This window comes from Herpailurus yagouaroundi, unplaced genomic scaffold, assembly GCF_014898765.1.
Source record: "Herpailurus yagouaroundi ecotype Mexico unplaced genomic scaffold, PumYag 77, whole genome shotgun sequence".
Classification (NCBI taxonomy): Eukaryota; Metazoa; Chordata; class Mammalia; order Carnivora; family Felidae; genus Herpailurus; species Herpailurus yagouaroundi.
Window position 1 is genome coordinate 14,499,049 of NW_024412388.1, and position 15,466 is coordinate 14,514,514.

At 51.2% G+C, this 15,466-nt stretch overlaps 1 protein-coding gene across 1 annotated transcript; it reads right to left on the minus strand.

The window, feature by feature from the left end:
- Positions 1-8,428: 8,428 nt before the first annotated feature.
- Positions 8,429-9,661, minus strand: RNF186 (ring finger protein 186). Its single transcript, XM_040456786.1, has one exon. It carries the CDS (start codon positions 9,393-9,395, stop codon positions 8,733-8,735), a length of 663 nt encoding a protein of 220 aa, XP_040312720.1. The 5' UTR covers positions 9,396-9,661; the 3' UTR covers positions 8,429-8,732.
- Positions 9,662-15,466: the final 5,805 nt, after the last annotated feature.

Sequence of the window (15,466 nt, forward strand, 5' to 3'; positions counted from 1 at the left end):
GAACCGTGAGATCATGACCCGAGCTGAAGTCAGATGCCCAACCGACTGAGCCACCCAGGCGCCCCTCATTTTTTAAGTTATTAAGAATTACTTCCTATAATGCAAAAAGAAGTTTTTCTTAATGTATGACAGTGACCTATTTCTTTTTAAAACATTAAGCACAGGGGCACGTGGGTGGCTCAGTCAGTTGAAAGTCCCACTTCGGCTCAGGTCACGATCTCACGGTTCATGAGTGTGAGCCCAGCATCAGGCTTTGTGCTGACAGCTCAGAGCCTGGAGCCTGTTTCAGAATCTGTATCTCCCTCTCTCTTTGCCTCTCCCCTGTGAGCACTCTGTCTCTAAATAAATAAATAAATAAATAAATAAATAAATAAATAAATAAAATAATTAATTAAATAAAAAATATCTTAAACATTTAAAATAAAAAATGAAACATTAAGCTCAGAAAAATGGGATTATTTAAAAAAAATAATAGTAAAAGTGGTATGCAGACATGATAAAAAAAAATTCTTGATTTCCTTCAGGTTGACTTCACCTGTAGGAAAATCCTCCCCATGGGCTGGCATGATGGTTACCAGCCAGATGGGCGGTCTTCCAGCCACGCCAGTTTCTCTCACTAGTCTTTAGAACGTACGTTTCTAAAGGATGGTAAGCCACTGCTATGACTATCAGACATTGGCCAGCACGGTGGCCCACATCATGACATTGATGACTTATGGAGCATAAGATCCAGAGGGAGGTGGTTCCATAGTTGGTCCGGTAGCTCAGTGATGTCAGCAACGGCCTACACTTTTTCCACTTCTTCTCACCCTTGGCACGTTGGACCACTCTGTCCTGTGGTCCAAAGATGGCTCCCTCGGGGGCACTCATCCTTCAGTAGTTATGTTCAAAAGCAGAAAAGAGGAAATAGGGAGCTCTCCTCGTGGGCCTTTCCTCATGGGATTCTCCCCCACGGTCAGGGTGGAAACGATTTCCCAGAAGCCCCCTCGTTAGGATCACATGTCTGTGTCACATGACCATCCCTGGCTGCCAGGGACTCTGGGAAAGGAAGGATCTGGCACGGAAACTGGTTCAGACCCCTGTAGATGGGAACAAGCCAGCCCTAACATTTGTGGGGCTCAGGGAGAAAACACAAAATGATAAATGAAACATGTCCAGCCCGATAGATACACCTTCAGAACCACACGGAAGATCAGGCGTGGATTTAGAATCCTTCAGCTCCTTGGGGTTCCGTGCCAGGATATGGCTCCTGGCTCACTGCCTATCCTCCATCTCCCCCATCCCATACCACATGAGGTCTCACACACAGGTGTGTGGACACTCCAGCCTACACATCTGAGCTCTGTCTGCCCCTCCCACAAACAACCGCCCTTGGCCACTGCTCAAACCTAGGTGACTGCACCCTTGGGAGAATGGGTCAGGGAAGAGACTGACTCCTATAGGCTGGACGTGAGCTCGGGGCTCTTTGGAGAGGGGATATCAGGGTACTAGGTATCCACAGTGTGGGCTTAGGTGGGCACAACTTCTTGGTTTTGTAATTCGTCTCTCTCCATTGGGATGGGCATGGCTGGAGGAGGGTCAGAGTGGGGCTCTCTGAAGGGTGGGGCACGGAGCAGAGACTGCTCTTGCCAGTATTGATTGGGCACCCTACTGCCCCCCCCCTCCAAAATCAGGTTTCTCTCAAGGCAGGAGGGACAATGGCTGTTGAGCAGGCAGCCCTCAGTGTCTGTCCCTGTGTAAATTCAGTGGTCTTAAGTCTTACGGACTCTCACCTTTCTAGGACCTAACCCAATGCCTCGTGTTTGGCAGGTGCTCAACAAATAGTTTCTGAATGGTTGAGTGCATGGATGAATGAATGAATGAATGAATGAATGCTATTTGAAACTGTTCTTTATCCCCCTCACACAGGAATGGATGCTATTGAAAGCCAGAGTCTAGAAGGGAAGCCCTGAGGGAGTTTGTTCAGGGTCCAGGGCAGAGCAACAGCCCCGAACTCCTGACGTCTTGTCTGCTGTATGCCCCCTCCACACCATGCTCACCTCCAGTGGACACTTCTTTGTCATGCGTGCGGCCACAGACTTCTCTCCGGGGTTTGTTGCCATTTCAGACTCTCTGGGCTGCTAGGAGTTCTGAGTGCTCCCACACCCAGCCCTCCATGCCCAGTGTTGGACCTCTGCCACCTGGTGTATGGGACCCTCCCCACCATCACGGCCTCCTTCCTCCCGCTGACAAATCCCCAACTCAGACAGGTCTGCTCTCTGCCCCTGACTATGTTGTGTACTAGCCAGCTCCCATGCTTGCCTCCCATTTCCTGCTGCCTGCGATATTCTCATTCAACCCATTTTTTTTCCGGCTGTTCAAATCAAATCCTTGATTCAAGACCCAGTCAGTTCCCGTAGCCTTCCTGAGGCTTGCCTTGGCTGCCCCAGCCCCCTTCCTCCTGTCTGCCCTAGGAACTCACCGATGCTGTGTTCTGCCCCAGACAGTCTTCCATTTAACACTCAACGGAGGTCACAGGCCTCACCAAGCACTGGCTTTTATGTTGGGGAAGGGATGAGGAGGTATTGGAATTCTCTGGGTAGCCAGCCTCCTTAAAGAGAGATATTCAAGGATATGACAGATATTCAAGGATATTCAAGGATATGACAGCATGGACAGGCAGGATAGGATTGGCAGACAGCTAGGACTCACCAAGACTGCTGATCAGGGAAGTCAGGACATGGGGTTATCTTTTTGCCAGCCAGAGGCTACGTGGCCTCCCTCTTGTCTGCCTCTCTGTGACTTTCAACTTCATTAGTCACTTGCATCCAGCTTCCTACCTTTGACATGCACAGGGCTCCATATCAGCTCCTTAACTTTCACTGCACGTGACCTCGTAACTCAAGCACGTGCAAATGAGTCAGGGTTCCTTTGGTTACAAGAAAAAACAAACCAGTCAAAATGGTGTAAGCAAAGAAAGGGGATTTATTGACTCGTGTGACTATTGAAAACTCCAGAGGAAACTCAGGTTTCAGGCATGCCCGACCCAGGTACTCAAATAAAATGATTAGGAACTTCTCTCTATCAGGGAGAATGCTGGGCTCAGCTTCCCCCTGGGTTGGCTTTACCAGTAGAAAAATCTGTCCTGTAGGGGAGCCAAGACAGACACCAGAAAGTCCAGACAAACATTCTACCAGCTTAGCAACTCTGGTGGAGAAAACACCCCCTCCAGGTAGTGCCAGTAAGATTCCTAGGGGGAGCTGTCACTGGCTCAGCCTTGAACCAAACCCTGTGGCCCAGGCTAATGATGCTTTGATTGGCAGGTTTGAGACACATACTCTCCCCCCAAATACAAATATGGTACTGTTATCATCAGAAGCCACCTGGACAGAGATTAGGTGGGGAGGAGGCAAACCCCTCAAAGAGACCTCCAATAAGGTGGAGGTTGACCTCTAATGAGCTGGAGTCAGGGTGGAGGATTGGGGTACATGCCTGCTGCTCACATAGGTTCTCTATGGGGCCATCAGCTACTGTCTGTCTTCTCAGTGCCCCTCATTCTTCTGCAAATAGCACCATTCTTTGAGGTCCTTCTCCTCTCTCGTCACGAGATTCCATTGGGGCTGCCAGTCACAGCCCTGCTGGTCACGGAGGGCATGTGACCCAAGAGGACCAATCAGAGTCCTTCCTTGGGATTTGTCATCATTTACCAAAGGAAGACACTTTGTCTGTTTCTGGAGGTGAAGCTAGGAAGACACCAGCAGGAGATGGTCAAGTTTCCAAGCTAGTGGAAAAAGCTGGTCGGAGAGAACAAAACCCAAGTGCAGAGAGACAAGGAGACAGAAATGGGGAAGAGTAGTCTGAAGGAAGAAGGCCCAGGCCCTAATTTCATCGTCACCAATGCCCACCAGGAGACTGCCTTTGCCACCTTTTGGTTATGTGAGCGGTACATTCATCTTTTTGCCTAACTAGAGCGGTTCATGTTTGCGTAATTGGTGTGTCCTCTGTGCCAATACACCATGCCAAGTGGTCTCTACAGGTGTTCTTGTTTGATGCTCACTAGTCTGTGATTATTTCCCCTTTTTATAGATGCGGGAACTGAGGTTCAGAGAGTTTGAAATAAGGAACTCATTCATACAGCCGGTAAGTAGCCGAGTCGGGCCTCACACCGGACAGACTGTCTACGGAGCAACCCATAAAGCTCTATATAACGCTGGGTGAGCCCTTTAACCCTGGGGCACACATCTCAGCGTGGGGTTAGTCCTGGAAACCAGTTTCACACTGAGTCGTTGCCCTCAAACCGCTTAGACTCCACAGCGTTGTTACATTGGGCTTAACTGATTTTTAAACTATGAAATATGCACAGAAAAGCACATGCACGATGTAGGCACTGACACCCCGGGCTTTAAGTCTTTAACCTGTGAAACGGGGATAATAATTCAGTAATTGTAATATGATTGTTGCAAAGATTATTTAGGATATTTAGGAACCGTGGATGATGAATCGAACGCCATCTCTAACGTAACAGGCACTTTTGGTGGGGAGATCACTGGGCTTCTCCGAGCCTCCATTTGCCACCCATAAATGGGAGAGGTAGGATCTAGTCTCAGGAGTCAATTAGACCTGACTTGAACTGACGTTGTCAGTTCCGTGCCACAAGACTCTGGGCAAGCTGTTGGCTGAACTTGAAGTGGCCCCGGCTGAAGAGTACAGGGCCAGCATAGGCCCAGGGCAGGTGCGGTATAGGTTCCAGAGTTTTCTGAATTCTTCAGAGACTTCTCTACTGACCTGGGAAACACTCCTCCCTTTTAAAAAAGGTGATTTCAAGATATTCAGAGAAGAATACAAAGTGCATAAGAACAACTCCGGGCAGATTCAGAAACTTGGATGTGATTTCTCTTTGAATGTGTTCTATACTGTTCCTGCAGCCTGAGATATTGCAGGCAGGTCCTTCATTCCTGGAAATGCATTCCTCTGCCACAAAGAATTCATTGCTCTAGCAGAGGCTGAGAAACTTCCTCCGGGGATTTGAAAGGAGGTCCCAACAATGAACACGGGCTGTCAGGTGAGATGAGCAAGTGCCTATGGGTAAGGAGACGGGTGGATTCCCACAAGCCCCTGCCCCCAGCACCCACTAAGTCAGGAAGCTGTAACCACATGGAGGAACCCCATCTCTTCTTAATTCTTCACCCTTCATGCACCCACATACCACGAACGCTCATGATATGCCTGGAACGTTCCATCAGATACAGCTAAGTGACTCAAAGTCCAAACTCTGGAGTTGGACTTCTGCGGTGCACTCTTGGCCCTACCACTGCCTCACTGTGTGATCTTGAGTCAGTTACTTAATCCCTCTGTGCCTCAGCATCCCCGTTGGTAATTTGGGGGTAATAACAGTACCTCTCATACAGCATACGTGATGGCATATGCAATACGCTTTACGTGGTGCGTCCAAGTCACGTTAGCAATTATTTTGCTAATTGTTGTTGGACACGCTGCTGATGCTGAGGCCGATAACAGAAGAGGTGAATTCTAGTGCCCAGGCTTTAGTAGACTTCCTTATCAATAAGATCGAATAACATAAGATGAGTCTGTTAGTGCCTTCTAGAACTCAACCCATATCTTTCTCCTTGTCTTCTCCCCTGCTTCTTTAATTCCTTGTGATCCCCAGTGCCCAGCCATGGATGACTTCATTACTCACCCAGCAACCCTATGAGATATAGGTGAGGTGGCTTGTGAATGGTGATGCTAGAATCAAGCCAGGTATGTCTGACTCGAAGGCCACAGAATAGGGAAATGGTCCAGTAAGGATGAAATTTGGCCTCTCCCTGCCATTCCTAATCCCCAAGCACAATTCCTAAGTGCAAAGTTCTCCACCAGACTGGCCGGTTCTGGACAATTCTCCTACTCTGGACCGGCTTCACCCCATTGTCAAGGCCAGCCCCCTGCCTGCTGTCATAGTGAACAGACCCCCCGAAAGCCCACTCACCCACCAGGGTCACTGGTTGGTGATAAAAGCAGCCTGTTTGGACATGGGATTCTCATCCAGTAGCACTCTGAATCCTCATGGGGGCTCTGGGAGGTGTGTGGCATCCTTGTCCACTTTATAGGTGAGCAAAGTGAGGCTCAGAGAAGTCCTGTGACGTCTACTGGTCACACGCCAGGTCAGACTTAGCTTTGAGCCTAGGCCTGCCTCTCTGATTTCTTCCACATCCAGGCTTTTGCGGCCCTGCCTGTTTCCTCCGTTCTCTCCCCCGGCCCCGGGACAGCCTGCACCAATATTGGCCTCTAGTGCTCTCCATGAAGATACTGCCAGGGGCCAGAAGGTGGTTGGGACCAGCTGGGCTTCAAAGTGGGTGGAGACAGCACTGTCAGGGCCTCTTTCCCTGGGGGGTGGGGGTGGAGGGCACACTGGTTGGGGGCCATGTGCCCACACAGCTTCCTGCAGGGGAGGTTGGGGCTGGGTAGTAAAAGTCTCTCGGAAAGCCGTTGCATTTTTATACTTCTGTGTTCTCTGTCTTTAGCATAGACATCGCATGACATAGCATGACACTTAGCATAGACATAGAATGGGTTCTGGAATTCTCGGCTTCTCTGTGCACCTGATCACTGGAGTTCAGAGGATCTTGAGATTAGTTCCCTGTTTTCCCTTGCAAGCCCACAGACAGCAACCACCCTTATGGTTGTTTCAGAACTGCATGCGAAGGAGGCAGCTTAATGGAGCAGAAAGAACGCTGCATTAATTCCTTGGGGAGCTCTGGAAGCAATTGGCTGTGTGACCTTAGGCAGATGAATTTACCTCTCTGGTCCTCAGTCTCGTTATTGGCAAAGTGATTTCTACTTCATAAGGTTGGGCTGAAGATTCATCTAGATGACGCATATAAAGCAGTTAGCGCAGCGCTTGGCGCATCATAAATACTCAATAAACATGCGCCCGCCATCATGATGGTAGAAATAGTGTTGCCATTAGCAACTGAGACCTCGGTGCAGGTTTTCTTCTTGGTGGAGGGTCTAAGAACTAGATGGAATGTGAGTGGAGGCGAGTGGGGAGAGAATGTTCTTTCCCTGTCCTACTGGCAACCATCCCAAACTACACCTGCCTGAGGCCAGCTCAGGAAATGTGGAACAGTTTTCATCATTTACTCATCCTGGGCAGACAGGGTGTTCTCCACTTGGCCTTGGGCTGAGTGTGTGGGCACACGCCTGTGTACACACACTCACACACGCTCTCAGTGTGAGGAGCAAATAAGGCCAATAGCACGGGTGTCCCAGAGTTGCCTTGGAAATGCCTTTTTAAGAAAAAAAGGAAGGCACCCAGACTTCAAGGACAGCTAATTGCACACGTACTTATATTTTGAGCTTTCTTCGTGTGAATTCAGGGGCGAGGTGACTCATGTCCACCGTTCAGGGACCCAGTAGTGCTCTCAGCTCCTGGGCTTCAGGGGTCTTAGGAGTAATCCAGCCCAATTAGTGCATTTCAGGGAAAATGAAACTCAGGCCAAGGGCCTTGCTGGACAAGACATACCCATGGGGCCAGGATCAACCCTTTGTGCTCTGATGGCAGAGTGCTCTCGTTCCTCTCTGACAGAGGTACGGTCTCCAGGAGTGAGCATCCGGCCAGAAACTGTCATCTTACCAGGAGGAAGGGGGCAGTAGGGAAGGACCATGCATTGTCCTCAGTGAGCCCCTCTGAGGTTTCAAGTCCGCTTCCCAATTACGAAGCCTTTGGAAGGAAACAAGGTATCATCTCCTGCCCTCCACTCACCGGCACCCCCAAGGGTCCCCTCTGGCTGAGACGTCTCCCTCCAGCAGAAGCCTCCTCTGTGTTCCAGAGCAGCCTTTCTGACAACCGGCACTGTCAGGGCGGGCGGGAAAGGTGGAGTTATTGTCAAGGACCGTTGCATTTATGGGGCATCTTATCTTTATGACAAAAGCTCAGACAGGAATTGAAATGCAATAAACCGGGAAAGCAACACCCGTACAGAGTTGGTTCTGTAGCATGAGACCGTGCATCTGCTGGGCAGTGGGGTCTGCTGTTTGGGGGGTGGGCGCCGTTAGTCCTTGTAACCCCGAGATTCTCTGTTAAGCCAGAGCCCAAACCTGGTGGGGCTGCTGGGAGCAATTCCTAGATTCCCCTGCATCCTCTCCCCGCCTCCCCAACTCTGCCAACTAAACGTGGGACCCCCGGCCACCCCAGAACCGCTCCCGCACACAAATTCTCCCCCTCCATCCCTGGGGGCGATCACGGGGACACCGAAGCCACCGGGCCCTTTGTTGAGATGGATGGGCATGGGGTGGGCAGCCCAGGAGGACTTCCCGTGGGCTCCGACTTCCCACGAGGCAAAACGTGTGACGGCCACAAATCCGAACAAACTGCCCCAAACGCCAAAGACCAGACAAAGGGAGAAAATCAAACCAGGCACGTAAACTGCAAAAAAAAGGGGGTCTTGGTTCTATTTGTTTTTGCAATAACCTCATCAAGGCATCTGAAGGAAAACCAGGAGCATTAGCGTCTGAGGAACAGGAGGCCCCTTGTGGCCAAGTGGTATGGGCCTCCTCCCCCACCCCAAACAGACAGAAGTCTATCATCCAGGCACGTAGTTCCTGACCCAACACAGCCCTCCGGCTTTGGCTTGCAAGTCCCGCTGGCGTTTAATCCCCCGAGGGAACCAGCCTTAGTTCGTAGCCCCTGACCCCGTTCGCCGTGAGCCTGATGGGGCCCTAGAGTCCGCAGGCGCCGCCCGCCCGGAGCGCACTCAGGCGATGGAAGCGATCTCGCTGTGTTTCTGTTCTCTGCAGAAAAGCGCCCCGTGGGGAGGCCAGCAGCTGCCCCGGCTGCTCTGGTGACAGCAGAAGAGGGAGGGCATCAGCAGGGCCAAGGTGATAATGACGGCGAGCACCCACCGGAGGATGCCCGGGTAGAAGAAGGGCAGGATGAGGGTGACCAGCAAGGCCAGTAGGAGCAGGTGTGCCGCCAGGCGCCGGGCCGCCACGCGGTTAACACTTGCCACGTCCTGCCCTTCCTCTGCCACCCGGCCGGGGTGCCTGGCCGTCGAGGTGGCGGAATCCGCCAGTCCCTGAGGACAGAGCCGCACCTCCGGCCAGACCAGCCGCCCCGCCACGGCCTCCTGGTCACGCAGGCTGCAGATGAGGCCCCCAGGGACGGTGGTGGCCTGGCGGCACAGTGGGCAGGTGACGGACCAGGCGTCGTTCTGGATACACAACAGGAGCTTCAGGCAGACGGCACAGAAGGGGTGCTGGCAGGCCAGCAGCTTGGGTGGCCGGGCACAGCTGTAGGGCTCCCGGCACACCAGACACTCGAGGTCGCCATCCGTGGAGCCAAGATAAGCCCTAGCAGGGCCTGTGGCCTCCGTGGCGGTGGCTCCTGTGGAGACGCGCTGGGGCTCGGCGCAGGCCATTCTGGGCACGGAGTCAGCGGGACGTGGCAGCTGGGGGCCTGGGCATTGACCGGGGGGGGGGGGGGGGTCAGCCAGCGCCGCTGGGACCTGGCTGCCGTCTGACCTCAGGCTGGACGTCCCCTTGTCCTTCTCGGCAGGCGCCTGGTGACAGCAGCCGTCTGGCACCCCTCTCCCGGGGCTGCTCAGGTTGTGTCTCGTCTTACGTCTTCTCTCTAGTTATTATTATTTCTCTTCTTGAAACCTAGGGTTAATCAGTAACTTGTGGGTCTGGAGACTTTGAATTGCCAAAGGGGGCAGGGCCGGCGCCGTGAATCAGGACTTTCCTGTTGAGGTCAGGAAACCTCAGATGCCGGAGGAGTACCGGCAACATGGTGGCTTATGAGCCTTGAGATGCATTCGAATCCTCCCCATCCCCCCCGCCTCTGGAGACTTTAAAAATACAGATCTCCAGGCCCCAGATTCATCCGGCAGGTCAGTAGGGGAATCTAAGAATCTTCAGGCACCGTTAACAGGCGTCTCGTCATGATGCTGACGAAGGTGGACTGGGGAACCCACTTGGAGAAACACCACCACGGCCGGGTTTCAGAGGACACCCTCCAGCTGTCAGGATCAGTGGAAAACAGTTTGTGCCTTGTGCACATTTGCAAACAAGTGGCCTCTGAAGAAGAGAGAAGTGAAGGGAACAGAATCCTGAGTGAAAAACCAGAACCCGAGCAGCTCATGGGTATTTATTTACTTATTTAGTTAGTTATTTTTAAATGTTTATTTGTGTGTGTGTGAGAGAGAGAGCACAAGCTGGGGAGAAAGAGACGCAGAATCCGAAGCAGGCTCCAGGCTCCGAGCTGTCAGCACAGAGCCCGACGCGGGGCTCGAACTCACGAACCGCGAGATCACAACCTGAGCTGAAGTCGGACGCTTTAATCGACTGAGCCACCCAGGTGCCCCCAACTCATGGGGCTTTAGCACCTGCTGCTGGAGCCAGCTCCTTTTTAGTCACAGCAGCTGTGTTAACAGCTACGGATTCATGAGCATCACACTCGTGGCCTGCTTTGTTGCCACACGACTGACGGCAGGTGCCATTTGTTGTTAGACACGTGCATACCCAGTAGTAGTAAGAACAGCCGCCATTTATTTGGGATCACTTTGAACCAAGCCGTCATCCGGGGGATCTTCCTGCGCAATTTCCTGGCATCCTGGCACAGCCTGTGAGGGGGCCCACTGTGAGGCCTGGAAGCAAAGGCGGGGTGTGGTCAGGGCAGGCCTGCTGGCAGCTTTCCAAGTGGACTCCCACGGGGCCAGGGCCTTGTGGAATCTACCAGTACCCAAGGTCGGTTTCCTAACCTTGCGGGTCCGGGAGCTCAATCTCGTCAGCTCGTGCAGAGGCCACTGGCCTCCGGGCAGCCGACTCCACCCACCGGGACGCCTGTGGGACCGACCGATGTGAGCCGCATGGCAGTTGAGAAAACATGATCCCACTACTTTGCCCTGAACCTCAGAGGGCGAGGTGACACAACCCAGTCCTCAGAAAAATGCATCACGTTGGCCTCACCGACTCCAGAAGGACGCACTGACTGGTCCTTTACCGCTCACGGTACCTGTTGAGGTCCACACAGAGTCTAGCTCTTCGGATTCAGTTCTTTCCTCCACCCCAAGGGGCAGGCACTGCCTTCCCGCTTCACCCCATCCCCCCGCCGCCCCCCCCCCCCCAGGCCTCTCTGTCTCTGAAATCCAATCCTCCGAATCCCAACTTTGCCAAGGTGTTTCTTCTTGGCCTTCAGTTTGACGATGGGTTGTTCCCTCTTCCCTTTCTGTTCCCTCACCGCTCCTGACCACTGTCATTCTGTATGGTTCCCATTCGGTGCAAGGGGGCAGGTGATGGGCTTCAGAGCAGACCGATCAGCATTTTCCACTCTGTTGGCTGCGGCAATTGCTTCAGACACGGGCAGGTGACCTAAACCAAGCCAATGAGATTCAACTCTGGCAATTCTGCTGAGAAGTTTCTCTTACCGCTGGGTTTCCAAGCCGAAGGATGGAACTTTGGGGCTGCTAGGACCACAGTGTGCAGAGAACCTGCCTCAGAGGAAGGCCAGCACAACAGAAAGAGGAGCAGAGAGTCAGAAAGAGCCCTGATGACATAGTCGGAATGCCTGGATCCAGCCGTACCTGCGGCGAGAGCTCTATCTTTGGGTTTTTTCGTTATATTGACATACAAAATCCACCCCGATTTGTATTCTTAAGCCAGCTCAAGTTGGATTCCTGTCCCTTGCATGAGAAAGGCTTCTGAGTAACACAGCAGAAGATGAAGAAAAGGAGCCTTTACTTGCTGCCTGACACAGGGTCAAGCATCGACAAGACAGTCAGCCTGTTCATGGCCAAAAGGGAACTAATGCTGCTAATGTGCTACGATGCCCAAAGGGACTCTGTGGTCTTTTTGATGCTTTCACTTGAATCGTATAATACTCCGTTCTATTTGCTAGACTAGCAGGGGTTGGGGACAAGAGGAGGACAAATTTGTCGAGCTGCATTCATTTATAATGAGAAATAGAAAATCAGGTGGACAACACAGTGATGTCAGCTTGGCCAGAGCCCCGCTCTCTCTGCTAGCCAGCTCTGTGGAAAGCCAAATAATCAGGAAGTTAGCTGGATGAACTTGACATCAGACCAAGGAAAGCTATTTAGGGCTAGTGTCTAAAGAATAACCTTTTGATATTGTTGGGCGGCCACCATTAGGAAAATATATTGGTTATAACAGCCCAACTATTATAGAAGAGTATACAGTAGAACATAAAAGCTCCTTTGACTACCGCCCCCGCCCCCTCCGCAAGGATGACAGCTTTTTAAAAAAATTTTTTTACATTTATTTATTTTAATGTTTATTTATTTTTGAGAGAGAGAGAGAGACAGAATGCGAGTGGGTTAGGGGCAGAGAGAGAGGGAGACACAGAATCCAAAGCAGGCTCCAGGCTCTGAGCCATCAGACAGAGCCTGACATGGGGCTCGAACTCACGAGCTGTGAGATCATGACCCAAGCCGAAGTCGGACGCTCAACCGACTGAGCCACCCAGGCGCCCGTACGTTTATTTATTTTTGAGAGACAGAGTGAGACAAAGTCAGAGTGGGGGAGACGGCAGAGAGAGAGGGAGACACAGGATTGGAAGCAGGCTCCAGGCTCCGAGCTGTCAGCACAGAGCCCGACACGGGGCTTGAACCCACAGACTGTGAGATTATGACCTGAGCCGAAGTTGGATGCTAAGCCGACTGAGCCACCCAGGCGCCCCAGGATGACAGCTTTTTTTTTTTTTTTTTTTAATTTTTTTTTTCAACGTTTTATTTATTTTTGAGACAGAGAGAGACAGAGCATGAACGGGGGAGGGGCAGAGAGAGAGGGAGACACAGAATCGGAAACAGGCTCCAGGCTCTGAGCCATCAGGCCAGAGCCCGACGCGGGGCTCGAACTCACGGACCGCGAGATCGTGACCTGGCTGAAGTCGGACGCTTAACCGACTGCGCCACCCAGGTGCCCCTTGGATGACAGCTTTTAACACACATTTAGTTCATTCATGTTTCTCACATCCTGCCATTGTGGCTTAGGAAACACTTTGTTTCTGTTTTTTTGAGAGAGAGAGAGAGAGAGAGAGAGAGAGAGAGAGAGAGAGAGAGAGAAAGCAGGGCAGAGGGAGAGAGAGAAAAATCTTAACCAGAGCTCTATCCTTTGACCTCGGGATCATGACCTGAGCTGAAATCAAGAGTCGGATGCTCAACCTACTGAGCCACCCAGGCACCCCAACTTTGTTTCTTAAAGGCGCCTTGGCACTTTATAGTTGGACATCCAGCTCCTGTCACTTTATGAGCTGTGTGACCCTAGGCAAGTCCTTTCAACTTCACTGGGGCTCAGTTTTTAATTTGATTGAATGGAGACAGTCACACTGTAGGGAATTGTAGGAGCCTACTTGAGCCCCCTGCCTCCGTCAAACCCTACTCAGGGGAGACCCAGTAATGCATTCACCTCGCTTTAGTCGCCAACCGTAATGTCACGGATCTCTCCCAGAGACGTGGAGATGAGACGCCCGGGTGGTCTGTTGAGCCAGGAGAAGGGAGTGTGTGCACTCGCCCGAGAGGAGCCTGAAGCAGATCTAACTCAGGGGACATACAGAATGTCTCTGGAGACTCAGCCTGCAGAATTCAGCCAGGATTCCTTCTCATGCTGTTCTGTGTTCTGTTTATGCTTGCTGTGCTATTAGACTTTGAAAACCCAGAGTCCTTCCAAATCTTCAAGTAAAATATATTTTGTAACTGCTGTACCAATCCGAACTCATTAATTCTTCATGAAACTTTGTTTTCCTCTTTGAAATGTCGTTTCTTTTGTCCTATGGGTTCACGCAATGTCCCCCCCCCCCCCCCGCTCCACCCCAGGGCTATAAGGAGTTTGATACATACAGCCTCAATGGAGGTCAGACTTTTCACTGTTGAGGGGGGAAGCCAAAGCCAATTCTCCCGATGGACCACCTGGGCACGTGGTGCAGGTAACCGTAGCCCCGCGCCCTGCAAAGACGTTGCTAATCTGAGCTTTAGGCCCTGTCTCAAGTTCACCGGGGAAGGAGTGAGAGAATAGTGATGTCTTGAGGTCAAACTGGAGAAGAAGAGTGTGAAGAAGAGGTGTCCTTATTTTGTTGCGAGCATAGCAGACCACCTGAAGCCTAGGAGATGCCATGGCCTTAGACCTCAGATGGCCAACTGGACTAAACGCCTGGCTCAGACAGAGTTACCTTGGAGTACAGCTCACCCATTCCTCCAAATCCGCGTGGCTCACACCATGGGCCACGGATATCTGGCTTTCTGTGAGCTTCTTCAGAGGTACTCCTCAAGAAACTGGCAGTGGGTGGAGAGGAGGGTTCCAGAGATAAACTCGGGAAAGAATGGGTTCTTCAGCTGAACTTGGAGATGCACGTGGATGCTGGAGTGTTAAAAGCTCTTGAAAATCCCCTTGTTAGAAAACCTGGTTGATTGGGCTTAATCCTGATTTCATCTTGAACTCCTCTACCTGTGGAACCTTTCCCCCACAGAATGCTTTTGAATGTGCTGAGAAGCAGTTCGGGAAATGCTATTGGGTCAAACTAAACCATTAGAAAGTTGCATTTGCCTCTTTTCTTTTCTTTTCTTTTCTTTTCTTTTCTTTTCTTTTCTTTTCTTTTCTTTTCTTTCTATCTTTCTGTCTTTCTCTTTCCTTCCTTTCTCTCTCCCTCTCTCCTTTCCTTCCTTCCAAGTAGGCTTCTACACAGCATAGAGCCCCACATGGGGCTTAAACTCACGACCCTGAGATCAAGAGTCGGACACTTAACCAACCGAGCCACCCAGGCACCCCTGCCTCTGTGTTTTCTAAATGCCCTCACTGAGTTGTATTTGGGATTATTTTCTCTGCTTTTTTTCAAAGGACACTCTAAGAAACAGGCCTATGAAACCCATTACTGCATGTCCATTCACAGGTGTGGCCAGGGACACCCGTGTATGACACTACTCAGTGTCACCTGTACACACACGTATGCGAAAATTTTCTTTTTTGGGCTAAGTGCTGGAAAAGCTTTGTTTCCTCCGAGGGCAGATTGTGTCTGTCCACGCTACCTAGATATTCCAAACTACACAATTGTGGTTTCCCATTTTTGCTTTGGCCACCAGGAAGCTCAACCATAGCAATCGTGAAATATCACAGTTGGCACATGGTGCTGCAGTCCCCTTAGTGTGCAATTCCTGTTCTAGTTTGTGGTTTACCTAGTCCTGAGGTCTAATGTTCAATCTTTGTATTTATATTTGATCTGTATATATATTTTTGTAAGTAATTCCAAAATGTTTGTGCAAAGAGGAGATGTAGAAAAAGAGAAGAAAAGGCATGAAGCTAGAAGAACAGAGGAAAAATTGGTAAATACAGGATAGACGGTGGAGGCGGGGGGAGCGTGTGGGTGTGTCATGTGGCATTTCTCGCTCGAAACGAAACCCCTGGGCTCTTGCCTCTTTTGACTCATGCTGTCCTGGATACAGGAGCCTGAGACAACGTGTGCCTATCTGAGAACACCTCT